Genomic DNA, 24993 nt, shown 5'->3' with positions numbered 1-24993 from the left:
ACTGGCTGCCAGTGCCCACTGTCACTTGAGGGCACATTGACTGCTTGTTCTGATTTTTTCAGTTTAAAAGATACTTTATGTTGAGGTGGTTTTTTCTTGTTAATTTTCAGGATGTTATTATATTTTCTCAGTAGCAATTCTTTGTCAGTTGTAGACATTCCAAAAATATCTCCTAAGCTGTCAGCAATCTATTATATTGTTCATGGAGGTCTGTTACACAGAGAATTTTAATTTTGATGCAGTCAGATTCATCCATTTCTTACTGTATGATCTGTGACTTTGAGTTTTAAGGTGTTCTCCCTGCCTTTGACTCCTCCCATTTTCCCTAGTCACTGAGATTCTCTGTTAACTTCTTAGCTGAGTTGTAATCTTTCCTTGCTGCTACTGTTGCTTTCTTATGGCTTGTCTGGATTAGAGACTTGGGTCAGGCTGCTTAGAAGCAGAGCCTGAGTTGGGGTCCTTGTGCACATGCTGGTTCGGGGAGGTGCAGGGAAGGAGTTGAACAGTGTCTGTGATCCCACAGGGAGCTCAAGTGTGAGTGGCCCCACAGGGCTGTTGCCTTCGTGCTCCCATGATACTCACTGACTGGCTGGGCTCCTCCCAGTCCCCACTTCTGTGGGGCCAACTTAACCTCCCAGACATTTCTCCAGAGGAGCTTGCATCGCTTCTCGGCCTTTTGGCTAAGATCAAGTGCAGAGGAGCTTGCAGTTGTGTGCTGGCAGCCAATGTGCAGGGTGAGTTACCTACCCAGTCATGGGGATGTGGACAGGCAACAGCAGTACCTGCTATACTTATTGACCCTAGATACTTTGGAACTGTATGCCTCCAATAGGGTGGTGACTCTGCCCGTGTTACCACCCACAGTCTCCACGAAGGACCTGATCGAGACTTGCTGCGCAGCTGGACAGCAGTGGGCCATCGACAATGACGAGTGCCTGGAAGTCCCTGAGAGTGGCGCTGAGGGTGATGTCTGCAGGTAGGGTGGGCACCTGAGGGCAGGCAGAGCTGCCCATTCACCTTCTCCAGATCCCTGGTTGCCTTGGACTGCAGGTCCTGACAGTGCAAGGTGAGCACATGGTTCACCTGCTTCCAGGTGCTCAAGGGCGATTGGATATGGCAGCTGTGGTCCAGTTGGTGAGGCTTTCTGCAGGTGCGGAGAGCCCAAGACTGGACCCCAAAGTAAACTAGCCACATAAATTTATAGTGGGCCTGTTACACATAATCAGGGATGTACAGTTTGGAGCAAGTGTTAAAGGACCCTTGGCACCCAGGAGTAATTGTGTGCTTTGTTGGGCAGGGCTCCATTCACACAGGATATACTTGCTCAGTTTTGAGCTAGAGAGCCCAGTCCTCTTTCTCTCCCCACTTTGCTACCCCCGAGTCTCTAAAAGAGTGGCCTTTCACCATCCTCTTCTACTTCCTGGGCTGATTGTTTCTTTTGTCTCTGGTGTCTCAGCAAAGGCACCATTTACACCCAGGCCAGCCCAGTGCCAGGCCTGGAAGATGTGTTGATCAGCTACTCACCATTTCTTTTTTCTAGCAACACCATCTTTTCCAATCCACTCATTTTTCCAGACAAAGGAAGACAAGGTTCAGATAAGTGATGTGATTCACCCAAAGCCATACAACTCATTGGGAGCATGGCCAGGAGTAGACTTCATGTTTTCTAATGTCCAGCTCACCATACCTCCTTTAGAAACATTTAAATGCTAACCATGTCCCTTTCCTTTTCCTCTGTTGTCCCACCAGTTTGGGGCTATTTAGGAGTTATATCATACACAAGTCACAGTCCTGGAATTTTGAGCTGAGTAGCCCTTATAAGTAGTGCATGCTTGCATTCCTGTTGTGATGGGAAACTCACTGCTTCATGGCCAGCCGATTGTCACTGGGTAGCCCTCGCTGGGACATGTTCTTCCTCAAGTGGAGTTGAACCCTGCTTTCCAACAACCCCTCCTCTGTGTCCTGGCTCTGCCCTCATGCTGCTGGCTCATCAGTTGCCTCTGCCCCAGGGCAGCCCTACCGAGATTGGGAGGCTTGACCAGCAACACTGTAGGCTACATTCCTCCATACCAACCAGGAGTGGGTCTTCCTGTCTTTCTCAGCCCTATGTGGGGTTTGGAATGCCAATTCCCCTTTCTCATTATCAGGACACAGTACTGAGACCAGTGGGGCCCAGGCCTAAAGTCTTCTTGGTTAAGGAGAAACAAACCAATGTGACTCAGTGGGCGCGAGGTGCTGGCCTTGCCAATGCACCTGTCATCAGCACTGCCTTGCTCATATGGGCTTCTCTTCTCTGAGCCTCAGTTTCTTTCCCTGGGAGGATGGGGTGGGTGTCCAGGTGGGGCTGAGAGCACTTCTATTTCAGGACAGCTCAGAAACACTGCTGCGCATCCTACCTGAAGGAGAAGAGCTGCATGGCCGGTGTTGTGGGCGCCAAGGAGGGCGAGGCCTGTGGGCTTGAGGACAGCGACACCTGTGGCACCTCCTTGTACAAGGCAAGTCCGACCGCACCCTTTGTGGCCTGAGGGTCCTTGAGGGCTGAGGTTTAGGTTCCCCTGTGGGACTCCACAGTGAGGGTGATCCTCTCACATGGGTCAAGGGTCTCTTCATCAGCATAAAGAACATCAGCAGTTATTATATTGACCTACTAATTCACAAAATATATACTGAACACCAGTGTATGCCAGGCCCTATGTTAGGCATGAGGGATATAGAAACATGTAACACAAAAATCCTTGCTCTCTCTGGGTTTTCCTTGTAGTCAGGGAGACAGATGGAGATCACGGTGAGTATGTTAATATTCAGTATATTAGAAGGTGATGGTGCCAGGGAGGAAAAACTGAAGAGAAGATAGGGACAAGCTATGTTAGAGATTGGGAGGGACTGGAGTTTCATCTGCAGTGACTGGAGATGGCCTCACTGAGAAGGGGATGTTTGAGTAAAACCCTGCAGGAGGATAGGGGTGAGCTGTGTGGACTTCTGTGGGAAGTCAGGGGTGTGGAACATTTGGCTCGGGGACCATATAAGGCCCACAAAATCTTTTGGTCTGGCCCTGCCAAGGCATTAGGGATGAGTTAATTAAATGTTTGACCAAATATAGCAGGCTAATTTTTAAGTTGATAATTTTGTATGGCCCTTGAATGACGTATAAATATCCCATGTCCCTTGGTAGAAAAAAAAAAAAAGGTTTCCCACCCCTATTCTAGGCAGAAGGAACAGCAAGTGCAAAGGTCTTGAGGCAAGTACATGGTTGGCATGTGTGAGGAGCAGCAAAGAGGCCTGTGTGGTTGGAGTGCAGTGAGTGAGGAGGGAGTAGTAGTGATGGGGCAGAGAAGTGACGGGGCAGACCCTGTCTAGCATTGTAAGAATGGGGGTTTGCTCTCATTGAGGTGGGAGACACAGAGAGTTTTGAAGGGCATTATCTGGATCCCTTCTGCAGTTGTGCGGACCAAGAGGGTTCTTCTCCATGGATAGTGTGGTCAGGATGGAATTAAACCTCACCAGCAGTCATAGAGCAGAGAGAAGAGGAGGGGGGTTCTAGCAGAGGGAACAGTGTGAGCAAAGGTGCAGAAGCAAGAGCCTGTGGCCTTGGGGTTCAGTAGCCTGTGGCAAGGAGGTGCAGTGGGAGCAGGCTGCCAGGAGTCCTCTGGCTCTTACATGAAGGACAGAAACTACTGCTGTGAGATATTTTGGGCTCCAGGCTGCAGGTATGCAGGGCCCTGGGAGGGATTTACAGAAAACCAATTAGTGTGTTAGGGCTCACGTTGGCCTCAGGTGGCAGGGCTAGACGTCAGTTTGGTTGCAAGTAATGGAAAACTCCCTAAACATTTCTTATTCTGTCAAATGCTGGTGGTTGCGGGCAGCCATGTCAGAACTGACGGAATGAGTGGCTCTGTGCTCTTCAGGGACATAGGTTTGTTCTGTCTTGTTGCCCAGCCAACTGGAATATGCTGCCTCCTTGTACAGAATAGCTGCTTGAGCTCCAGGCAGCAGGTTAGAAGGATGGGGAAGAGCCTCTCTTTAAATTATTTTTCATTGTGCCAAATACACAGAATGTAAAATTGACCATCTTTTTTTTTTTTTTAATATTTTATTGATTTTTTTACAGAGAGGAAGAGGGATAGAGAGTTAGAAACATTGATGAAAGAGAGTCATCGATTAGCTGCCTCTTGCACACCCCCTACTGGGGATATGCCCTCAACCAACATACATGCCCTTGACCGGAATCGAACCTGGGACCTTTCAATCCACAGGCTGATGCTCTATCCTCTGAGCCAAACTGGTTTCGGCAAAATTGACATCTTAATTATTTTTTAGTGTATAGCTCAGTGGCATTAAATACACTCACACTATTGTACAACCATCACCACCATTGATCTCCAGAATACTTTCATCTTCCCAAACTGAAACCCTGTTCCATGTAGCACTCACCCCCATACCCTTTCTCTCCGGCCCCTGCAACCACTCTTCTACTTTCTGTCTCTATGAATGACTACTCTAGGGACCTCTTATGTATGGAATCACAGTCTTTGTCCTGTGTGATTGGCTTATTTCACTGAGCACAGTGCCCTCCAGGTTCACTTATGGTGTAGCAGGTATCAGGATGTCTTTTCTTTTGAAGTTGAATACTATTCCATTACATGTAAAAAGCACATTTTGTTGACCCATTCATTTTTTGATGGACATTGGGTTGCTTCTATCTCTTGGCTGAATGACCAATGTTGCTGTGGACACAGGTGTGAGAAGAGTCCCTCCTTTGAGGACAGACAGTACTTCCACTAACAGCACATTAGCTAGAACTTAGGCCAGTGGTCACACCTAGCTGAAGAGTGACTAAGAAATGTAGTCTTTATTCTGGAGAGGTCACATGTTCCACTGAAAATTGGGAAGAAGGGAAAGCAGACATTGAGGGCCAATGCCTGGCTGGTTGTGCATCAGAGGATGGAGCAGCCCAGGGCAGTGGGCAGTCTCAGGAGCATCATTAAAAGAGATGTTTAGGGGAGAGAGTGTAAGGAGTTGAAGAGGGGTTACAAACCTGGATGACTAATAGGGACATTTTGAGGAGTGTAACATTTGGGAAATGATTTGGACTTTAATTTTTATCATGGTGGGTTGATTTTTTCTAAAAACAATTGATATTAGGGAAAGGACTTTGGTGACAGAAAAGTTTTAAATCTCATTTTTGTCTGTATGTTTGACCCTGACCAGCCTTTTTTGAGCCTCAGATTGTCCATCTATAAAATGAGGATGATAATAATATATGTCTTATGGGGTGGTTGTGAGCATCAGAGGTAAGAAAAACTAAGTAATTTATTAAGTACATGGTGGGTCTTGACTAAGTGCAAGTGGTTACTATTGGGTGATTCAAGTCTGGAGTACAGGTTATTGCTATGTAATAAACAATCCCAAATCAAGTTATTCATGACTAGCTTATCTCATGAGGTAGTTTTGCTGATCTGGGCCATCCTCAGCTGATCTTAGCTGAGCTTACTTAGGAGGTGTCTGCTGCCAGCTGATGGCTCCCCTGGCACTTTATGATTTAGGATGTCTGTAGCTGGGATGACTTTTTTCTACTCTATGTAGTCTCACAACTTGTAGCAGACTAGCCTTAGCTTGTTTAGTTAGTGGTGGGCATGGTTCCAACACAGGGAATAAAAGTGTGCAAGGCGTTTTGAGGCAGGGGCTCAAAACTGGTGTATTGTCACTTCTGTCTCATCCTATTGGCCAAAGCAATGAGGTGCTACCAAGAGTTAGAAAATAATCTCCCTTCTGATCGGAGGAACTGCACTATCACATTGCAAGACAATGGACACAGGGAAGATGACATGATTTGGACTATCAATCAACCACAGTAGTTTAAACAATTGAAGATTTTTTTAGAGGTGAGCATTCTGGGACAGGGGAGTAGCTACACAGTAGCTTCAGAAACTCTGGAATAGAACTCTGGAAAATGAAATTCTATTTTTCTACTCAGTCATCTTTAGCCTTCCCTTCCATCTCGAAGGTCATTTCATGTCCCAAGACGGTTGTTAGAACTCCAGCCACCATATCTCTTTCAAAAAGGAAGAAGAGGCTTGTGAAAAGGATGTGCTTTCGAGTTGAGTCAGCCCAGTTCAAAGCTTTCCTGAAAGCTCTACCCAGTGGTCTCCTAGAGTCAGTGTGCTAGTCAGTGGGTGGAGTGGATGTGACTAGGGCTAATTTGCAGTTCTTTTAATAGAGGCCATTGATTAATTATTTCAAAAGACTTGCATTAACCTTACTCTGAGCTAGATATGGGGAATTGGAGAGCACATACTAGAAAGAATGAACAAGACAAGGTTAGTTCACTCTCTTTTATCATCTCCTCTGTTGAGCCTGAAACAGGCTGCTTCCTTGGGGCTCTCAGTGAGCCACATAGGCTCACAGACCCAGGGGAATGTAGGTGGGCTCTGGGGCCCAGGCTGTAGCAATGACTGCATGTCTCCCTCCAGCAATGCTGTGACTGCTGTGGCCTGGGGCTCCGTGTGCGGGCTGAGGGCCAGTCTTGCGAGTCCAACCCCAACCTGGGCTACCCCTGCAACCACGTCATGCTTTCCTGCTGTGAGGGTGAAGACCCCCTTATCGTGCCCGAGGTCCGCCAGGCTCCGGAGCCCGAGTCTGCACCACAGAGAGGTGGGTGTTGCCTCATCCTGAGCCAGGGTTTATAGGACGGTTGGGTGAAGAGGAGAGAGCTTTTGGGGCTTCTAGGCAATGCTGGGTGACCCTGGCCTTCTGTGGAGGCTCTGGGTCCATGGACATTGTAGCGTGGGGCACAAGTTCGGCACCACAGAGTTCCTCAGTGGCTGCTGAGAATGGATTGAGGCCTGCCATTTCCAAGATGGTGATTTCATTCAGTTTTCCAAGTACCAATCACTTTACTCACTGAACTACCAATTACCTACTACCTATCACCATCCACTCTCATCCAGGCTTTTATCCATCCATCATCTCACCCATCTCCCACCCATTCTCTGGTCTATTTTGCCATCCATATTTCCACCCACTATACCATTCATTTACCATCCCTCATCTATCCATTCTCACATCCACTCATCTCCCCACCCATCTGCTTACCTGTTTGCCTACCCATGTACTCACACATTCATTTACTCATCCATTTGTTCATCTATCCATCTGTTTGTCCGTCCATCCATCCATCCATCCATCCATCCATCCATCCATCCATCTATCCATCAGTCTGTCCATCCATTGGTCTTTCTATTCATCTTATTTGTTTGTCCATCCATTCATCCACTCATGTATTCACGTCCCCAAACCTTTCACGTATCTATCATTCACTTACCTTTGTTCATCCATCCTCCATTCCTCTCACCTATGTCATTCTTGTGTCCTTAGGGAACAGGGTATAATTGGTATGGAGAATGCATTTGTAAATGTTTCCCCACCTGTCTGATCAGCCTCTTCAGGCTAGCACTCCCTTTTATGCTTATATTAGAGGCCCAGTGCATGAAATTCGTGCATGGGGATGTGGGATGTCCCTCAGCTTGGCCTACACCCTCTACAATCTGCCAGTTTAGTCCCGATCTCGCAATCCAGGACCACTGGCCCCTAACCACTCACCTGCCTGCCTGCCTAATGCCCCCAACTGCCCTCCCCTGGCAGCCTGGTCACCCCCAACAGACCCTCCCCCCCCTGCTGGTCTGGTCGCCCCTGACTGCCCTCCCCTGCCAGCCTGATTGCTCCTAACTGCTTTCCCCTGCTGGCCTGATCACCCCTAACTGCCTTTGCTTCAGCTCCCACCACCATGGCTTTGTCTGGGAGGATGTCGGACGTCCGAAAGATGGCTGGTCAACCCAGTCTATTTAGCATATTACTCTTTTATTAGTATAGATTCTTAGCCTAGCCCTGTGCTTGTCCCAGAAGTCACTAGCAAATGTCTGAATGAATGATGGGTTTGTTTGGTGCTCCCCCTTCACCACCAGACCACGAGTTCTCTGAGGACTGATCAGACCTGTGCCCTTACCCTCTCTATCCTTATCTGGCACTGGTCCCCAGAAGCCATAGGGAGACCAGTGTGTGTGTGTGTGTGTGTTGTGGGATAGGGAGCTCCAGGTACCAATGTGGGCCATGGAGCCTGCGTTTGCTCTTGCCTGAGGGTCAGGAGCCAGGTCTTAGAACTTCCAGTCCTCAGTGTCCCTGGGATCTCCTCCCTCTTGTGCCCTCCGTGTGCTGTGATCATTGTTTCAGCTGCCAGATTCAGCCTCTGTCACCCTATCTAATACTATCTCCTGGACTCAGGGCCATTAGCCTTCTTTGTGCCTCTGGGCCAGCAGGAACTCAATCAAGGTGTGCCAGTGAGTCTGCAGGTGGTCTTTGTGGAGCTGGGCCTGTAGCCCTGGGGCTGGTGACATGAAATCCCTGGTTGGCCACTTTTGCAGGTGTTCATACATTCTGCCTTGACTAGCCAGAGATCACGTGCCCAGGAGGGTTCCAGAAGCACAGGCCTAGTCCTTTCTGCAGCTTTGTGGATCATCTAGGGCACTTGTGGGCCTGACCTGGGCACTTCAAGGATTGGGAAACAAAAATCCCAGAGGTGATCCTTACATCAAGGTTAATGTATGGCCCTTGGAGTCCAGCAGACTGGTTGGAATCCCAGGTCCACTGTTCTTCTCAGCAAGTCATGGGCCTTCTTGGAGACTTTGTCAGACACAGATTCTTCTCTCCTCCTCACTCCATGTGGGGAGGGATGGCAGGATGCTCATCAAGGGCTTGTGGTTCCTGACCCTGTTACTATCACCATGTTTTCATATCCATATGAGGAAGGCTCACTTTGCCCTTGTAGACTCCTATTTTTGACATGGGCTCTGGTGTACTGGATTTGACCAGACCCAGTCCATCCCTGGGTCTCTGGCCTGATAATGCAAGACAGTGGAAATCTGGGCATGGGAATTAGATGCCTGCTGTCCAAAGTTAGGACTTCCTGGGAGAAACCTTGTATCCTGTGGGTACAAAGTTTGCTGGATGTGATGGTGGGCCCAACAGAAACCAGCATGATGGGGCAGAGACAAGTATATGGAGGGTGTCCAGGCCAGGGGAAACTGACAGGACAGAGGGATTGGTCGGCCTCAGCAGCCAGCATGAGCACAAAGGCTGGCCAGTCCAAAGAAGTGCCACATGATGAGGTTAGATCTAGGGGCTGCTTGAGCATGAGTGTAAAGGACAGGGTAGCAACCATAAGTCTGATTCAAGGTAAAATTTGGGAGGAAGTCCAGCTTCAGGGGTCAGAGGGTAGACGTAGGGCCAAGAAGGGTCCAGAGCCAGAAGTTTGAGTTTCTCTCCTTCAGTGACTAACTGGTGGGTAACCTGGGCCTCAGAGGATACAACTGGCAGGTCAGGTCAACTTGGGTGCCATTCCTACTCAGGTGACCTTGTGCAAATCAATATGCACCTCCAAACTTCAGCATCACTGCTGCTGGGGGGGATTATTTGTGAGACATGTGCTGATGAAGTGGGCTGAGCATGAACCCTGCAGCATGACCAGCAACTTGCCCAGCAGAGCTAGGCACAGGGTCATAAGGCTGGAACATCAGCCATCACGATCATCCTATAGGTGCTAGGCCTGGACTGATTGGGCTGGAGCTTAATGTAAATGCCTTCAAAATGAAACATGTTCTTCACATGTAAGCGTATGCAGTTGCTCCCTTGAGGTGGCCTGGTGCTGGCAGACAGTTGGGGCCCCCGGCTAACATGGAGTGTAGATGGGTTTCTGGCCTCTCCCTTTTCCATGACTGTATATCAAGAGCTTTTTAAGGCAGCTCGGCCCTAGAAGCCTTCTCTCCCACTCGCATCGGCTCCCCAATGCAGCCTGGAAGGCATGGGGAGACCTAGTGCTGGGAAAGCCCGAGTGACGGTTCAGATCTTAATCTGATGGAATCCAGTTTTGGGGCCCTTTCTGTTGTTAGGTGTTGTCCTCCCTGATGTCCCTGAGGTCAGAGGTCTGAATCCTATTTATCACTTTAGCCAAAGCTTCCTGAGGGTTTTTGTGGACCTGGCTCTGATGGGTTCACTCTTATTGTTGAGGTTTGTCCACCCACCCATCCTTCATCCATCCATCCACTCATCTTTCATCCATGCACATTGCCTCAACTGGGCACGCAGAGTTCTGATGAGGACCTGCACTGATTTTGGGGGGGCCTGAAGTCTCAACCACCTGCTGGGGTCAGCACAGCTCCCATCATGAGCACTGACTCCTGCCCAGTTTCAGAGGTGCAGTTGGGGAGCCGGGAGGCCCTGTCACTGGGCATGGAGACTGAGGTGCCCAGTAGCCTGCCCGGTGATGACCAGGATGAGTGCCTGCTCCTTCCGGGGGAGCTTTGTCAGCACCTCTGCATCAACACTGTGGGCTCTTACCACTGTGCCTGCTTCCCCGGCTTTTCACTGCAAGATGACGGCCGTACCTGCCGCCCAGGTAAGCACCTGGACAGGTAAGCACCTGATCTTGCCAAGCATTATGGCACTCCAGGGGACTACAGGGTACTTCTCCTGCCACCCCACACATTGGAAGCTGCAGGATCCGAGGGTCTCTGGTGGTGGGCCTTGTGAAGCCAGGCAGATAGGCTCCTTTCTGGAACTATCTTCAGGGTACACCCAGTGCCCTGCTCTGGGTTCGGGTGCTAGGACTCAAACCACATAGGCTCCCATCAACCTAATCTGTGTCCCCAGTGTGGGGCCCATGGGTGGTTAAGCCACAATAGTTAGTCTAGGAGGTTGCCACAGCCCCAGTCTGGGGGGACTTTCTGCCAGCTTCCAGGAATAGATTTGTCAGTCTAGAAATTCATTCCTCTTTTTCCTTGCCTCCTCTGTCCTAAATATCTTACCTAAAGTGAGATTGCTACCTAACCTACGTTGCTTCCTGAACCTCAGTTTCCTCTCCTGTGAAATGGGTGGGGAAGGATTTAAATGAGGCAATTCCTGTCAAGTGCTGGCACGGGGCCTGTTAGAGCCTATGTCCTGGCTGAAGATGTGTGACAGACCTTCCCTCCTATCTGCTCTGCCTGGGACAGACAATGGCCCCCCACAGCCAGCGGCTGCAGAGGAGTCTGCACTGAGGTCAGAACCTTCCCAAGTGGCCCCCAACACCATCCTGCTACCACGGCCACAACCCAACACATGCAAAGGTAAATTGTGTCTCGGGATTGGTCTGGCCTTGTGCTAGATGGGGTGCTTCTGCTTGGAGGGTTGGTTGGTCTTGCCTATCTGAACTCAGTGTAGTTGAGGAGGTGAGAGTTGTGGGGAGGGACAGCTGGGGTGAGAGAGGATGTGAGAATAAAGGATAGCCTGGGCGATTGTATGTGACCCCAAGCAAGCCAATTAGCTACTTTTTTGGCCTTAGTTCCTGTGAAATTGAGAGGTTACGTTCTTGCTTGTGGAACTGTTGTGAAGACAATAATGTGTACAAGCTCTTTTTTTCCTGCTCCTCTCTTTCTTGGTCCTGCTCTCTGCATCTGCTCTTTATTCTCTTTCTATCTCCACCTCAATCCCATCTCTGTTTCTTGAGGGAAGCTTTGGTGTCCAAGTGGTGGTGGTGGCAGCGGGAGATCTAGTCCATTACCTCAGACACAAGCTGAGGTATGAGCCAATTTAACAGTGAACTTGGAAAAGGGGGCAAGAGTGAGGCTCCTTGGCTCCCAGTCCTTACGCCTGTAGGATAGACAGAAGTGATGAGCCTGCTCTGATTTCTGTGCATTTCCTCTCAGACAATGGGCCTTGCAAACAGGTGTGCAGCATTATTGGAGACACAGCCATGTGCTCCTGCTTTCCCGGCTATGCCATCATGGCGGATGGTGTGTCCTGTGAAGGTGAGTGCCATGGGGGTTACTCTCATACCTGTGCAAACCTGAGTTTCCTACAGTCAGGCCCCCCAGAGATTGAACAAACAGAATGAGGGAGGTGGTCCATATCTAAGACTTAGAAAATTAGTGAGGGAACAGGTTTGGTTGCTTTGATGAAGAGCCCCAAATAGCTTACGGAGAGATTCCTCTCATGTCACCATGTACAGGTGATCTTGCAGTCCAGGGTGGACACACAGATTGGCCAGGACCCCACACCTCTGTTGTTATGTCTGCTGTTCTCTAGAGCAGTGCTTCCCAAACTTGAGCATGCACCAGAGCCAGCTGGAAGCCTGGTGACAACATGGAGCCTGAGAATTCTGTAGAATCCCCAGAGAGCTTCACCCAGTAGGTCTGGAGTGGGGCCTGAGAATTTGTATTTCTCACCAGACTCCAACTGCCCTGTCCTTGGAGGTTGCCTGTTTGCATGACCAAAGTCTATTCTGACCACATTGTCCCTGTTCCAGCCATGGGTAGAAAGAGGGAAAGAGGGCATGCACACCCAATTACTGTAGGGCAGGACCTGGAAGTGGCATTCACCCCTTCCATTTGCCGCTGATGGGGAGCAAGACTAGAGAGTAAGAGTCCCAACTGGATGGTATATACTCAGTTCTGTTATTAAAACCAAGGAGAGGAGAGTGGATGTTTGTCATGAACAAAGGAGTTGAAGAGGTTCCAAAAGCATGTCCTTTTCATGCCTTCAACCCTGCTAGGTCTGGATCTTGTCTCAGCGGGGCCTCAGTTAGCCAGCCTTCCTCCTGTGAGATGGGGCATTGGGCCCAACACCTGTTGGGTGGCTTCTACAGTGAATGGTGCCTTGAGAACAACTTGAGAGGCCTCAAGACTGCATCTCTTCATGTCTTGAGTCAGGACAGACATGGAGCAGGCACATGGTCTAATACACACTTCAGTTCAGGTTCAAGTTCAGGAGAGGTATCCCTGGTGAGTTTCGGGGGTACCAGGATTAAGTCTGTCCAGGAAAATGCCCACATCCCTGCCAGAAGCAGAAACCCATATCTAAGCCCTTGGCTGAGGCAGTTTTCTGATTTGTATGAAAACCATCCAGTGCCCAGAGAAGACAGGAGACATGCCCAGGGCACACAGCATGGTGATGACTGGCAGGCCTTGATCTCAGGTGGTAGGGTCAGATCTCAGGTACTCTCTGGGCTTTGTTCCCCATCTCTTGGGGTCTTGAAGACAGAATGTATCTCTCCTGGGCTGGGATTCCCTTGGGCCTAGCCAGGCTGCAGGCCAGTATCTGCATCTCTCCAGGTCTCTCTCCTCTGCAGAGTCCCCAACAATAAAGGCTGTGGGTTCCAGGCCAGAGGTTGCAGACAGGCATTCTGAGGGTGCAGCTTAGCCAGAAGGGGAATCCTGCTGAGCTCTATCCTATTTAAAATAATCAAATGAGTTCCCAACCATGAAAACCTCAAGAATTTTTTTTTAAAAATCCAGATTTCTGTTTTCAGGGCCCACAGCTCTGTCTGCCTGCAGAGCTTCCTCTGGGTCCTCCTCCCATTATGTTGCCAGCCTGACCTCCAAGCACTTGAGTTTGCAGCCACTGTTTGTGTGGCCCCCCAGCTTCCTGTGGAGATGAGCACCTCGAGGATGTGGGGGCAGACAAACTCTGCCTCTGCCCACTTTGACAGTTGGCAGGCAGGCTGCTTACCCTCTCTGATCCTGACCTTACCACCTGTCCTTCCTGGGATTCTAGCATTGACTGTACAAACTCAGACTTGGGCCCAAAGCCCAGAGGTACCACTGATGGGCTGGGAAGTCCCCAGCTGGTGCCATCCCTCTCTAGGCCTCAGTTTCCCTGACTGTAACTGGATGCTCCGTGACAGGCTATGCCCTCTAATGGCCCTTGTTTTTCCTTCTGCGGCTGTCACTAGACCGAGACGAGTGCCTGCTGGGTGCTCACGATTGTAGCCGGCGACAGTTCTGTGTGAACACCCTGGGATCCTTCTACTGTGTCAACCACACAGTGCTCTGTGCCCAGGGCTTTATCCTCAACGTGCACAGGAAGTGCGTGGGTAAGCGAGAGCCCCTGCTGCCGCTCTGCGCCACACAGAGCCCATCACACATGCTCCAGGGCCTGCCCTCTGCACTTGAGCTCTCAGCACAGCTGGCTCCCCATGTCATGTCCTGCGTGTCCTGGTGTCCTGTCCTGTTTCTCCACTGATGCCCCTGGGAGGCTGCTTTCCCCAAGGACCTGCCTGAGAGTCAGAAAACTCTAATTGATGTATGACTTGGCTGGGTCACTGGGACAAGGAGGTCAGACCTGTGGCAGCAGGAGAGAGTGTGTGAGATCTGGAGGCAGGGGCCTGGGTGTGAAGCAGGACCCTCCAGTATCCCTCTGGCCTTGGATAAATGACTTCCATTTCCAAGCCTCAGTTTATTCATCTCTAAAAAGAAGGCATTGAGGACCCCAATTCTCCTCAGAGATTATATTACCTGTGTATGTGGTATAGCAGAGGCTGGGCTTAGTGACCATGTGATGGCAGGTGTTGAGATTGCCCTTAGATGTATCCAGACTCCCCTCCAGAGGTGAATGGATAAAGCCATATCTGAAAGACCAGCTTTGCACTCCAGTGTAGTGTTCATTTGCTGTGTTACTATGAGCCATGGGGCTTTCCTCTGAGACTATTTCCTTCCCTCTAACCTCAGAACTTGGAGGACTGCACAGGCTGGTGCCCCATTCCTGCCTGCACATGGTGTTTGGTAACAGCTTTTCCTACCTGCCTCACAGAGCCTGTGTAGCTGGTCGCTGGGGCTCCTAGTGTGCTCTTTGGCCAGCGAGGTGGGTGGACTTGATGTTGACCCATATCTGGAGGAAACGTTATAGACCTGAAGTCACAGGGACTTGGGCAGACTGGGAAGTGCTATGGAAGAGACAGGCCAAGGGAGAGGCCATCCTAGCTGTGGGTCTGCACCTGCCTCCTGTTTGCACCTGCCTCCAAGGACAGCGAGGAGTTGCTGGTGGAAGGAACAACTCACACAGAGGTGTGGTATGGTGGTAGGAACAGTGCAGGTGTGATCAGGGCACATATCCAGAGGCCAGTCCGTCGTCCGTGTGTTTAGGGACCATGTACAGGCTGAACATGTTTGTTCCCTCGCCTTCTGCTACTGGTCTGATAGGCCGTGTGCTGGGCTGTGCAGCCACTGCAGACATGTTTGTCCTGGCCTCCAGCCATTGGCACAACATGTGCCCTCCATGTGCTTGCCAGTGGTTGGGCAGCTCTTCCTGTCTGTGCTGTGTGTATGTGTATGTGTGTGTGTGTGTCTGGGAAGACGAGTCCCAAGCCTGGCAGCATCCCTCCCAGGATGCCTGCCTGCTTGCCATGGCGACGGGTATAGCTCTGCTGGCAGCCTGGAAAAGAGACAATGTGCTAAAAGAGGTGCTGGGCAGCCAGAAAGCAGGCTCTGGAATTAAAGGAGCAAAGGTCCATTTCATTTACCAAGTTTATTGAGTGCACATTTTCACTCATCTCTTCTCTCCTTACTCATCCTGCACAGACTACTCAGAGTCTCTTCTTTGTCCTCCTCGACCACTCACATGTTCATCTTATCTGTTACAATCATTGTTTCCATCATTCTTCATCCACAAATGTGTACTTGTATCTTCTGCAGTTCACTTGTTAGCTCCAGGCATGTTTGTTAACCCCAGTCAGGAGATTGGAAACTGGTGCCCAGATGAAGATAGTGTTTGCTGCAGCCAGACTGCCTGGGTTAAAACCTTGGCTCTGCCACTTTTTAGTTATAAGACTTTAGACATGCCATTTAACCTCTCTGAGCCTCATGTTCCTCCCCTGTGAAATGAGATAGTAATAGCACCCACCTCAAAGGGTCACTGTGGAGATTAAGTGTATAGAATTTACAAGTATTTGATGTCATTATTGTGATTCAATACATGTGTTATACTGAGGCAGCCTGCTCAGGTAGTGAGTTTTCAATTACCAGAGGTAAAGTAGGACAGTGTTGGGTGGTGCCAAGTCCAGAGGACCTGTGATGGACATGTGACCTCTGTGAGCACTCCCCTGTGCCTTGCTGTTTGCCTTTTGTGCCTTGCCCTTTAAAAACTGTCTAGGCTCCTGGGAAAAGTGTCCAAGGTGGACTGGGCTTTGAGAAGATAGGAGGGGAGCAGTTGCCAGCTCTAGGGCCTAGCCCACAGCAGGGGAAAGGGCACAGTTCTGGGCTGGGCCCTCAGGGATCTGTTCTTGCTGCTGCCCGTGTAGACTGTGTGAGTTTGGTCAAGCCACATTCCCTCTGGGAGACCTGTGGCAGAATGACAGTTCCTGTGCACTGCCTGGTACCTGGCAAGCCTCAGTCAGAGGTGTCTGCTGTTGTTCACACCATGATTCCTCCCAGGTTCTTGGCTCCTGTCTTGGCTCGTGGGCTCCGGTGTCTCTAGGGTCCTGGGAATATGTCTCCCTCTGTTAATCTATCCTGCAAATCAGAAGTTCTTATTTTGCCAACCAAGCCTTCCTTGGAAGCCACTGACCCAGAACTCTTTCTTTTCCTACCCCATCCCCATCCAAACCAGGGTTGGTCTGGCCTTAATCATTTGTTTCCCCTGTGGGTTTGGGAGCGTCTCTTTGCCCACAGATCTGCCTCCCTCCTCTCCACCTGGTCCCATCATCCTTGTGGACTCGGCTCAGATATAGCTCCTCCTGAGCAGAGACTTACAGTAGATGGTGCTCTGCCCTGGGTCTGGTGACAGCTTTCCTCCTGAGTCGCCACCCTGCCTTTCCTGACTGCCCTGCCAGGCTGACAGTTCCTTGAAGGAGGGGGCTGTGGTGACACTCCCACTTGACCACTTGGACCTAGCACCACAGAACAGGCACTAGTGAATGAGTGTCCAGGATTAACAGTCAGTGAGTGATTGCCCCCACCAGACAGCTTGCAGGCTGGCACTGCCATGTGTCTGTGTGTCTTCGCACCAGACCTTTGGTGATGCCAGAGTTGGGAACTCTCCACAGGTTCTCGTCCTTGTTGCTGCTGCTTCTCTCTCCCTTTCCCACTGCTCATCTGGGAACCAATCCTTGGCCTCTTCCTTCTATGCTCTGTCCCCCAGATGAGTCCAGCAGCTGCCCACTCTCAGATTAGTATCCCTATGTAGATCCCTTCAGTCAACTCAGAGGTGTGTCTCCAGCTGCCTCTTGGCTCAAATTCACTGTGGCCTCAGGGCTCTCATCCTTCCCCTGTGAGCCTGCTTCTCCTGGCCACCCTGCCCTAGGTGCTAGTGTTCACATGTCACCTACTTGGCCAGGAAGCTTTGCAGACATCTTGGCTCCTCTTTTTCTCTCACCTTATCTCAGTTACTGGTAGATCCTGTTGGTCCCATCATCCCTACGTTTTTTAGAACCGACTACTTTTCCTTGCCTCCTTGTATGGCAGTCCAGCATCTCCTAACAGCTTCCATTTTCATCCCGGAAGTGTTCACACCCAGCCAGCTCCTACTCCCTTCTACATCCCCTAACACTGTTCTCTACCCTGCAGGACACCCATCTTGGCTGGCCCTTGGGCCTGCCTAATGGGCCTCTTCAGTGCCTTGGCATTGGCTCTCTTCTCTGCCTAGAACATCTGCTGGGCTCATTCTGTCACTCCTTCAAATGCTTGCTCTAATGTCCTCTTCTTTGAGGACCCTTCTCTAATCCTCCTAGTTAATGTGGTGAGTGCCCACCCGCCCTCAGCACTCCTCTTCTCCTTCACCCACAGTGCTCATGACTGCCATTCCTGTTACACATCTGCTTACACAGCCATTGGGCCTCCATTTTTTGAGTGTCCCCAGAATGACAGTTTCATCTGTATTGTTCACCATGAATCCCTGGTGCCAAGAACAGTGCTTGTTTGCACATGGAAGGTACTAGTAAATCTCTGTCTAGTGAATGGATGCTTAGACAGGTGGATGTCAGCACTGTACTACTTTGGGTAGTGAGCACCTTGAGGGCAGTGTTGGCTGCATTCAGCCACCGCCCAGGAAGCACCCTGTATGCAGTCTCTGATGGCATCACTCTCCTTGCAGATATCAACGAGTGTGTGACAGACTTGCACACGTGCAGCCGGGGTGAGCACTGCGTGAACACAGTAGGCTCCTTCCGCTGCTACAAGGCTCTCACCTGCCAGCCGGGCTACACTCTTGAGGAAGGCGAGTGCGCAGGTGAGGACAGGTCTGCAGGCCTTCCCCTGATCTGTCGCCTGACCTACTTTGGCCACCCTCCCACCCTGTTCAGACCCACCCTGACCTGCCCAGAGTCACACACTCCCAACACCTAGATTTTATGCCTTTGGGAAGACTCCACAAATGATGGATTTGAGGCAGAGGGGGTTTCTGAGGCCGATGCGGTAGGCTAGGATGTGCTCCTGGCTTTGCTACCATCGCTGGTGTCTGGGTACCACTTACCCCTTGCCATGCCTCAGTTCCCATTTGTATATTGGAGTGGAGCTCCATAGATCACTTCTATCCATTTTACTGGAAAATTCTAGCTTCCTAGAAAGAGGGAGAAGTTTCACTGAACCTCTTCCTGTGCTTATAGGTTCTGGGTGGCAGGAACATGTGATAGGCATGGTGTCCTTGTTCCTGATCTCCTGATGAGGGACATGAGGCCACACAGGCAAATAAGAAGATGGCAGAGCAGTCTTGGCTGGGTGCTCTATTAGTTGGGAATTCAGAGAGGGCCTCTGTGGAAGTAAAGTCAGAGTGGAGATCTACATAATGAGAAGCTGTTGGGAAGGGTATTCTAGGCAGAGGAACAGCAAGTGTGAGGTTTTTTTGAGAGGAGAGAGATTTTGACACAAAAAACAGAAAGAGAATTTCAAGTTTTGGAGTAGGAATGCCAACAGCTTGGAAGGAAGGCACAAGATCCGCAGACCCTGTTAGGAAAGGAGCTTAGAGTCTGTTTCACATGTGATACATTTTGTTTTTAACTAAAAATGTCTAGAAGAACATCACCAGGGAGGACAGACCTCCTGAAATGCTTGTTTGTTACAAGTCCCCAAAGATGATGAGGAGCCCTGAGGTTGGGTGTGAGCTCAGGGAGGTAGATTAATACAGTCCTGTCTGGCTCTAAGCTGATGGTGGAGTTGGAGGTTGGGTGGGCTAGGAGGAGAAATGAGCCCAGCCCCCTCTGCCTATCTGAGTGCACACCCATGACCACCCACAAGGGCAGATGCAGATCCAGGGTCAGCTCCTCTCGAAGAAGCCAGGCACCTGGGAGGAGTGCCACCTCCCTGGACATGCCCCAGCATCCCCTAACCCTCTATCAGCTCAGGCTGCTGGGCTCCATGGAGTGTGGAAAGGCTGCCTCTCAAGCACCAGGTGGTAATCAGACAGGGGCTGTGCACGTTCATGTCCAGCTGCCTGGAACGCAGTACAGGGGTCCCCTAGAGACTGGGCTGCTGTAGGAAAGTGGTGGAAGCTTTGGAAACTAGAGAGGGAATGGAAGGACAGAAGACATACAGACTCATGGGCGTTGGTCTGGTGGTCAGTGAAGCCTAATGAGTTTTGGCATGCCCTTAATTCTGTGCCACCTTTCTGCTCTGCCTGTTTCCTGGTCTGTAAAAAGCGGTCTGATTGCCTGTTGTGCAGGAATCACAGGAAAGTAGAGGGCCAGTTCTGGGTAAACCAAGGAGCACTGTGCAGAGGTGGGGGCCTATTCACCTGCTCATTGCCATAGTAGGTAGGGGCAGCAACTCCATCCAGGTCTGGCAGCTCCACCCTCAGAAGCCATGAGCCTTGCTGCTGCCAACGTCACTTCTAGAGAAGTCTGGGCACATGGCCTTAGGGATCTGAGCTCAGGCCCCCATGTTTGCCTACCCAGGGAAGCTTGGGGCAGTGGTTAAGGGTGCAGACACAGCCAGCACCCACTAGCTATGGAATCATGTCTGTGCTTCGGCTCCCCCTGTGTAAGAAGGGGCTTGCCATAGCCCCTACTTCCTAGGGTTGTTGTGAGCATTAAGTTGATAAATACATCTGTGTGCTGGGGACAGTGTCCGGTACCATGGAAGAGCTTAGTAAATATGGCAATGTCATCATTTCATTGTTATTGGGTGTGGGCTGGCAGCAACAGTGCTCTGCCCGATTTTCCATGATGCAGAATACCTTAGTCGGCAACTAAGTAATTGCGGATTTTTTAAAGAAAATCAAAGACAATTTTTTCATGGAACTAAATAACTTTATTCTGTAATGTATTGCCCATTTTGATCAATGACCTTTTGCCATCTTTCAGGCAGCATCATAATCCCACATTCAAAAAACTTCTGGTTTTTATTAGCAAAAAACTGAATCAGGTACGATTTGACATCATCATCATTATTGAAATTTTTACCATTCAAGGAGTTTTGTAAAGATCGAAACAAAAAGTAATCAGATGGTGCAAGGTCAGGACTATATGGTGGATGTGGCAAAACATCCCAACCAAGCTCCATTAATTTTTGCCGAGTGACCAAAGATGTGTGTGGCCTTGCATTGTCATGATGGAATACAACACCTTTTCGATTTGTCAATTCCGGCCGCTTTTCTTCAACTGCATTGTTTAATTTCGTTAGTTGTTCAATGTAGACATCAGAATTGATCGTTCGGTTGGGTGGTAAGAGTTCAAAGTAGACAATTCCTTTGTAATCCCACCAAACTGATAACAAAACCTTCTTTTGATGAATATCAGCTTTTGATGTTGTTTGAGTTGGTTCACCTGGCCTGCTCCACGATCTTTTCCGCTTGATATTGTTGTAAACAACCCATTTTTCATCGCCAGTTATCAGTCGTTTTAAAAATGGATCATTTTCATTACGTTTCTTTAGCAAATCGCAGCTGCTAATGCGTTGCGTTAACTGTGATTCTTTCAGTTCGTGAGGAACCCATATATCGAGTTTTTGAACATAGCCAAGTTGTTTTAAGTGATTTTCAATGCATGTATGTGATACATGAAGCTTCTCTGCAATCTCACGTGTTGTACTGTGACAGTCCGAATTGATTATTGCTTTGATTAGGGCGTCATCAACTTCAACTGGACGACCAGAGCGTTTTTCATCTTTGAGTGAAAAATCACCAGAACGAAATTTGGCAAACCAATTTTGACACTGCCGTTCTTTTAAGGCTTCGTCACCATAAACAGCACATAACTTTTTATGAGCTTGCGATGCGTTTTTTCCTTTGCGGAAATAAAAAGCAAAATATGACGAAAATGTTCCTTTTGATTTTCCATTTTTCAACAAACGCCAAACGAAAACTACAAAACAGATCAAAAAACTTTTTTTACTGATTAACAGCTGAATAGCCAACTATCAAATAACAAAATGTGTTTTACATTTGTACTACGTCTGCAAACCTAAAAATTCAACTGAAGCCATATATGTGTGAAACCCGCAATTACTTAGTTGCCTACCCATAATTATCAAGTTCATGGTTGGATATGTGGGCAAGGGCCCACCAGCCTGCCAGCCCCTGACTCCCTGCCTCTGTGCCAGATGTGGATGAGTGTGAGCTGGGCACACACAACTGCCAGGCAGGCTTCACGTGCCAGAACACCAAGGGCTCCTTCTACTGCCAGGCACGGCGCTGTATGGAGGGCTTTCTCCAGGACCCAGAGGGCAACTGCGTGGGTGAGTGGGGTGGAAAGCGCCCTGCCCTGGGTGTCTTTCGAAAGGGTTGTGGGCTGGGGACTCTGAGGGTTTAGAGAGCAAGGAGATCTGGCTTGCTGTTCTTATTCTCGCCTAGACCCAGGAATCACCTGCAGATCAGAAGCTCTTTTCCTGAACTGTTAAACCATGGCTGAGTTACTTCTCTAGTCCTCAGTTAACCCATCTGTGAGGTTGGACTGGATGAATATATATCCAGTTTCTTTCAACCCAGTTAATAGGAAGGATATATTTTATATCTTGACATGACTCGCGTGCGCATACACACACACACACACACACACACACTCACACACACACACGACTGGAACATAAGCCTCACAGAACATTACTGCACCTGGTACAGTAATGGGACCTGGAAGCTGACTGCATGTGTACCCATGGGTTGAGATCTGCAGTTTGACCAGATACTGGCCTCGTAGTCCCCATGTGGATCTGATGAAGTCATCTCTCTTCCACGGCTTCCAAAGATGACATTGGGGCAGTGCCTGAGGAAAAAGGGAACCAACCATGAAAATATTAGGAGGTAGTGTGTACCAGAGGAGGGACGACAGCATGTGCAAAGGCCTTGCTTGGTGCTGTGCCCAGGCCTGGTGGGAGGCCAGCGGATGAATTTGACAAGCTGGCAGGTTTGGAGAGGCCAGAGATGGATGTGACTTGCCACAGTTATCCTAGAAGTCAGCCTTGTCTCCCTCCACCCCCTGGCTCTAGCTGCTCTGTTAAAAAGCAACTGGCAGGTGCTTGGGTTCCAAAAATTGGAGCCTTTTGTGCCATGGAACAATCTGACCCCATTCCTAACTTGGACTGATCTGGAGCCTAGGACTGGCCTCCTCACAGTGAAGCCCTGGACCCAGATGCTGGGGCTGGGGAGGGGCTGTGCCAGGCTTCCTGTCACCCATACCCACTTCTGCAGACATCAACGAGTGTACATCACTGTCTGAACCATGCCGCCCTGGCTTCAGTTGCATTAACACAGTGGGCTCCTACACATGCCAGAGGAACCCACTGCTCTGCAGACGTGGCTACCATGCCAGCCAGGATGGGACCGAATGTGTGGGTAAGGCCAGACAGCTCTCTGTCCCCTCCTCCCCTTCCGCCCTACCCAGCCAGCCTTGGCCGTCCTGGGTTCCTGGTCTGTGGGAGACCTCTGTAGGGGGCGAGCTTGGGCCTTAGGAAGTCTTTCTTACCTTCTCCTGGCAGATGTGAATGAGTGTGAGGCGGGCATGCACCACTGCAGAGAGGGCCAGGTGTGCCACAACCTTCCTGGCTCCTACCGCTGCGACTGCAAAGCCGGCTTTCAGCAGGATGCCTTTGGTCGAGCCTGTGTAGGTAGGTGGAGGCTGGTTGCCAAGACCCCTATCTAGCTCCCTTGAGTGGTGCCTATCTGCCCCAGGCCAGCCTTCTGGCCACCTCCCCCTTTCTAAAAGCCCCTACCTACCCTGCCCACTCTGGGCTTGACTGCTGGCTCTGCTCCCTCTGCTCTTCTCAGCCTTGTCCCTGTTGCCCTCTTCTCTTGCCCCTTGCTATGTCTATCTGTCCCTCTGTCTCCAGTCTCCCTCCAACACTCTCACTGCCTTTCTCTCCTGTCCTCAGTCCTTTTGCTCCCGCTTCTCTGTCTGGCTCTCTCCCTATCTCTTCTGGGTCCCTGGATTCCTCTTCTAGTTTCCTCTTATACCCGGAATGGAGGGAGCCAACTTCCAAGAGTTGCCCACCCGCCTTTGCCCACAGATGTGAATGAATGCTGGACTTCCCCTGGCCGCCTATGCCAGCACACATGCGAGAACACACTTGGCTCTTACCGCTGTTCCTGCGCCTCTGGCTTCCAGCTGGCTGCTGATGGCAAGCACTGCAAAGGTACTGCTGACCCAACCCTCTTCCCCAGCCCTCCTCACTTTCCTCCTGGGGAGGAGAATCTGATGAGAACCTTGGGTAAGCTGTGCACCTCTCTCTGACCACTGGGCCTGGCAAAGGAGCTTGCCCTGCCATGGATCAGGACCAGGCCAGGACAGAGGCCCAGCTGTATCAGACAGCATCTGAATGGACTCCCAAACCTGACCTCCTTCTCACTCATTCACTCATTTGTATTATAATCACATGTGAGCACCTCCTGTGCCTGGCTGTTGTAGGGATGGAGCCTCTTCCTCTGAGGCTTTGCCGTGGTCATTCATTCATTTTATGGCTCTTAAGCCTTCACACACCCCATCCCTACCTAATGCCCTTTCTCCACTGCTCTATTGGCTGATGTTAGAACCTCAGAGATGAAACCAGTGTGGCCTCTGGGCCTGGAAGCTTAGAGCTTGGTAGAGGAGGTCATACATTCATTCTATGTGTTGTGAGGTCCTGAAGATCTAGATGGGAATCAGTTGCCTGCAAGGCCCTGCCCAATCTGATTTTCCTCCTCCCACTCCCTGCACTCATTCTGTTCTGACCACACCCACTGGTCCTTGAGGACAACACACATGCGCCAAGTGCCATGTGCCATCTCAGGGTCATTGCTCTGCCTAGAATGCTTCCCTCGATGCCCACAAGGTTTCAAAATTGCAGCCCTCCCAAACACAGACCCTGCTTCATTCTCTGCTCTTTCTCTGTTGCACTTGCTACCTTTTGACACACTGGTTATCCTACTCATTTAATTAGCTCCATCTCTCCTCCGTTCCTCTGCAGCATTATCAGTGGGACTTTATTCCTCTTCTTCATGGCAACATGCCCAGTGCCAGCAGTTCTTAGCTGGGTGAATGAAAGACCCATCTTGCCCACAGAGTCCAGTCGGTGTTTTATCGAAGCCTGGAGGCGACCCTTCACTCATTGTTCTGCCCACATTCTCCTGCACATCAGCACTTGCACCTCCTCTCCCCCATGCAGTGGCTGATGTTAGAGGCCTGAGGGGTTCCTTGTTAGCACCGGGGTGGCACTTGGAGAGCCATGTGTGTTATGTGCTGAGGACCCTCAGTAGAGAAGCATTTAGTTCCTGACCAGGGATCTGAGTCCAACCTGTGGCTGCTTCTTCCAGGCAGCAGGTCAGGCCAGGACTCCATAGTAAGTCCAGCCCTGCCCCTGACCAGCTGCCTGCCCCAGGTGAGCCACTTGTCCTTACCTGAACCTCTGATTCCTCATTTGCTCAAGGGGTGGCTGGAAATAATGCTCTCTCAAGAAACACCCCAGGTGAGCCTGGAGTCTGGTTCTCATCTATGGGTTAGGGGATTCCATTGTGACCACCACTGGTCTCCCTGTAGATGTGAACGAGTGTGAGGCCCAGCGCTGCAGCCAGGAGTGTGCCAACATCTATGGCTCCTACCAGTGCTACTGTCGCCAAGGTTACCAGTTGGCCGAGGATGGGCACACCTGCACAGGTACTTCAGCTCTGCCCAGGGACCCTTCTTGAGAGGTACCCCTTCCCTGACTACCTGGCTCTCAGAGAGTCTCTGCTTGGCCAGGGATACAGAGGACACTCAGAGGCTTTAGTATCAAATCAGAGTTGGAATCCAATCCC

The 24993-nt window shown here is 50.3% G+C and overlaps 1 protein-coding gene across 13 annotated transcripts in view; it reads left to right on the top strand.

Moving 5' to 3' along the window:
* Positions 1-24993, top strand: part of FBLN2 (fibulin 2) — a 107121-nt gene that overhangs the window by 72985 nt on the left and 9143 nt on the right. For 2 of the 13 annotated variants that reach the window (XM_045584141.1, XM_045584140.1), the window contains exons 3-15: positions 865-976; positions 2366-2495; positions 6471-6651; positions 10208-10447; positions 11043-11156; positions 11736-11837; positions 13760-13900; positions 17893-18027; positions 21333-21467; positions 22417-22560; positions 22704-22832; positions 23232-23357; positions 24737-24853. In XM_045584141.1, coding sequence (XP_045440097.1) covers positions 865-976; positions 2366-2495; positions 6471-6651; positions 10208-10447; positions 11043-11156; positions 11736-11837; positions 13760-13900; positions 17893-18027; positions 21333-21467; positions 22417-22560; positions 22704-22832; positions 23232-23357; positions 24737-24853 — 1806 coding nt within the window. The remainder of the gene's footprint in view (positions 1-864; positions 977-2365; positions 2496-6470; positions 6652-10207; positions 10448-11042; positions 11157-11735; positions 11838-13759; positions 13901-17892; positions 18028-21332; positions 21468-22416; positions 22561-22703; positions 22833-23231; positions 23358-24736; positions 24854-24993) is intronic. The other 11 variants (XM_036445786.2, XM_036445784.2, XM_045584147.1 and 8 more) reach the window with 11 other exon arrangements.

The sequence above is a fragment of the Pipistrellus kuhlii genome, unplaced genomic scaffold, assembly GCF_014108245.1.
Source record: "Pipistrellus kuhlii isolate mPipKuh1 unplaced genomic scaffold, mPipKuh1.p scaffold_m20_p_2, whole genome shotgun sequence".
NCBI lineage: Eukaryota > Metazoa > Chordata > Mammalia > Chiroptera > Vespertilionidae > Pipistrellus > Pipistrellus kuhlii.
Note: the sequence above shows the minus strand (reverse complement) of the source record. Positions and strands in the feature narration are given on the sequence as shown.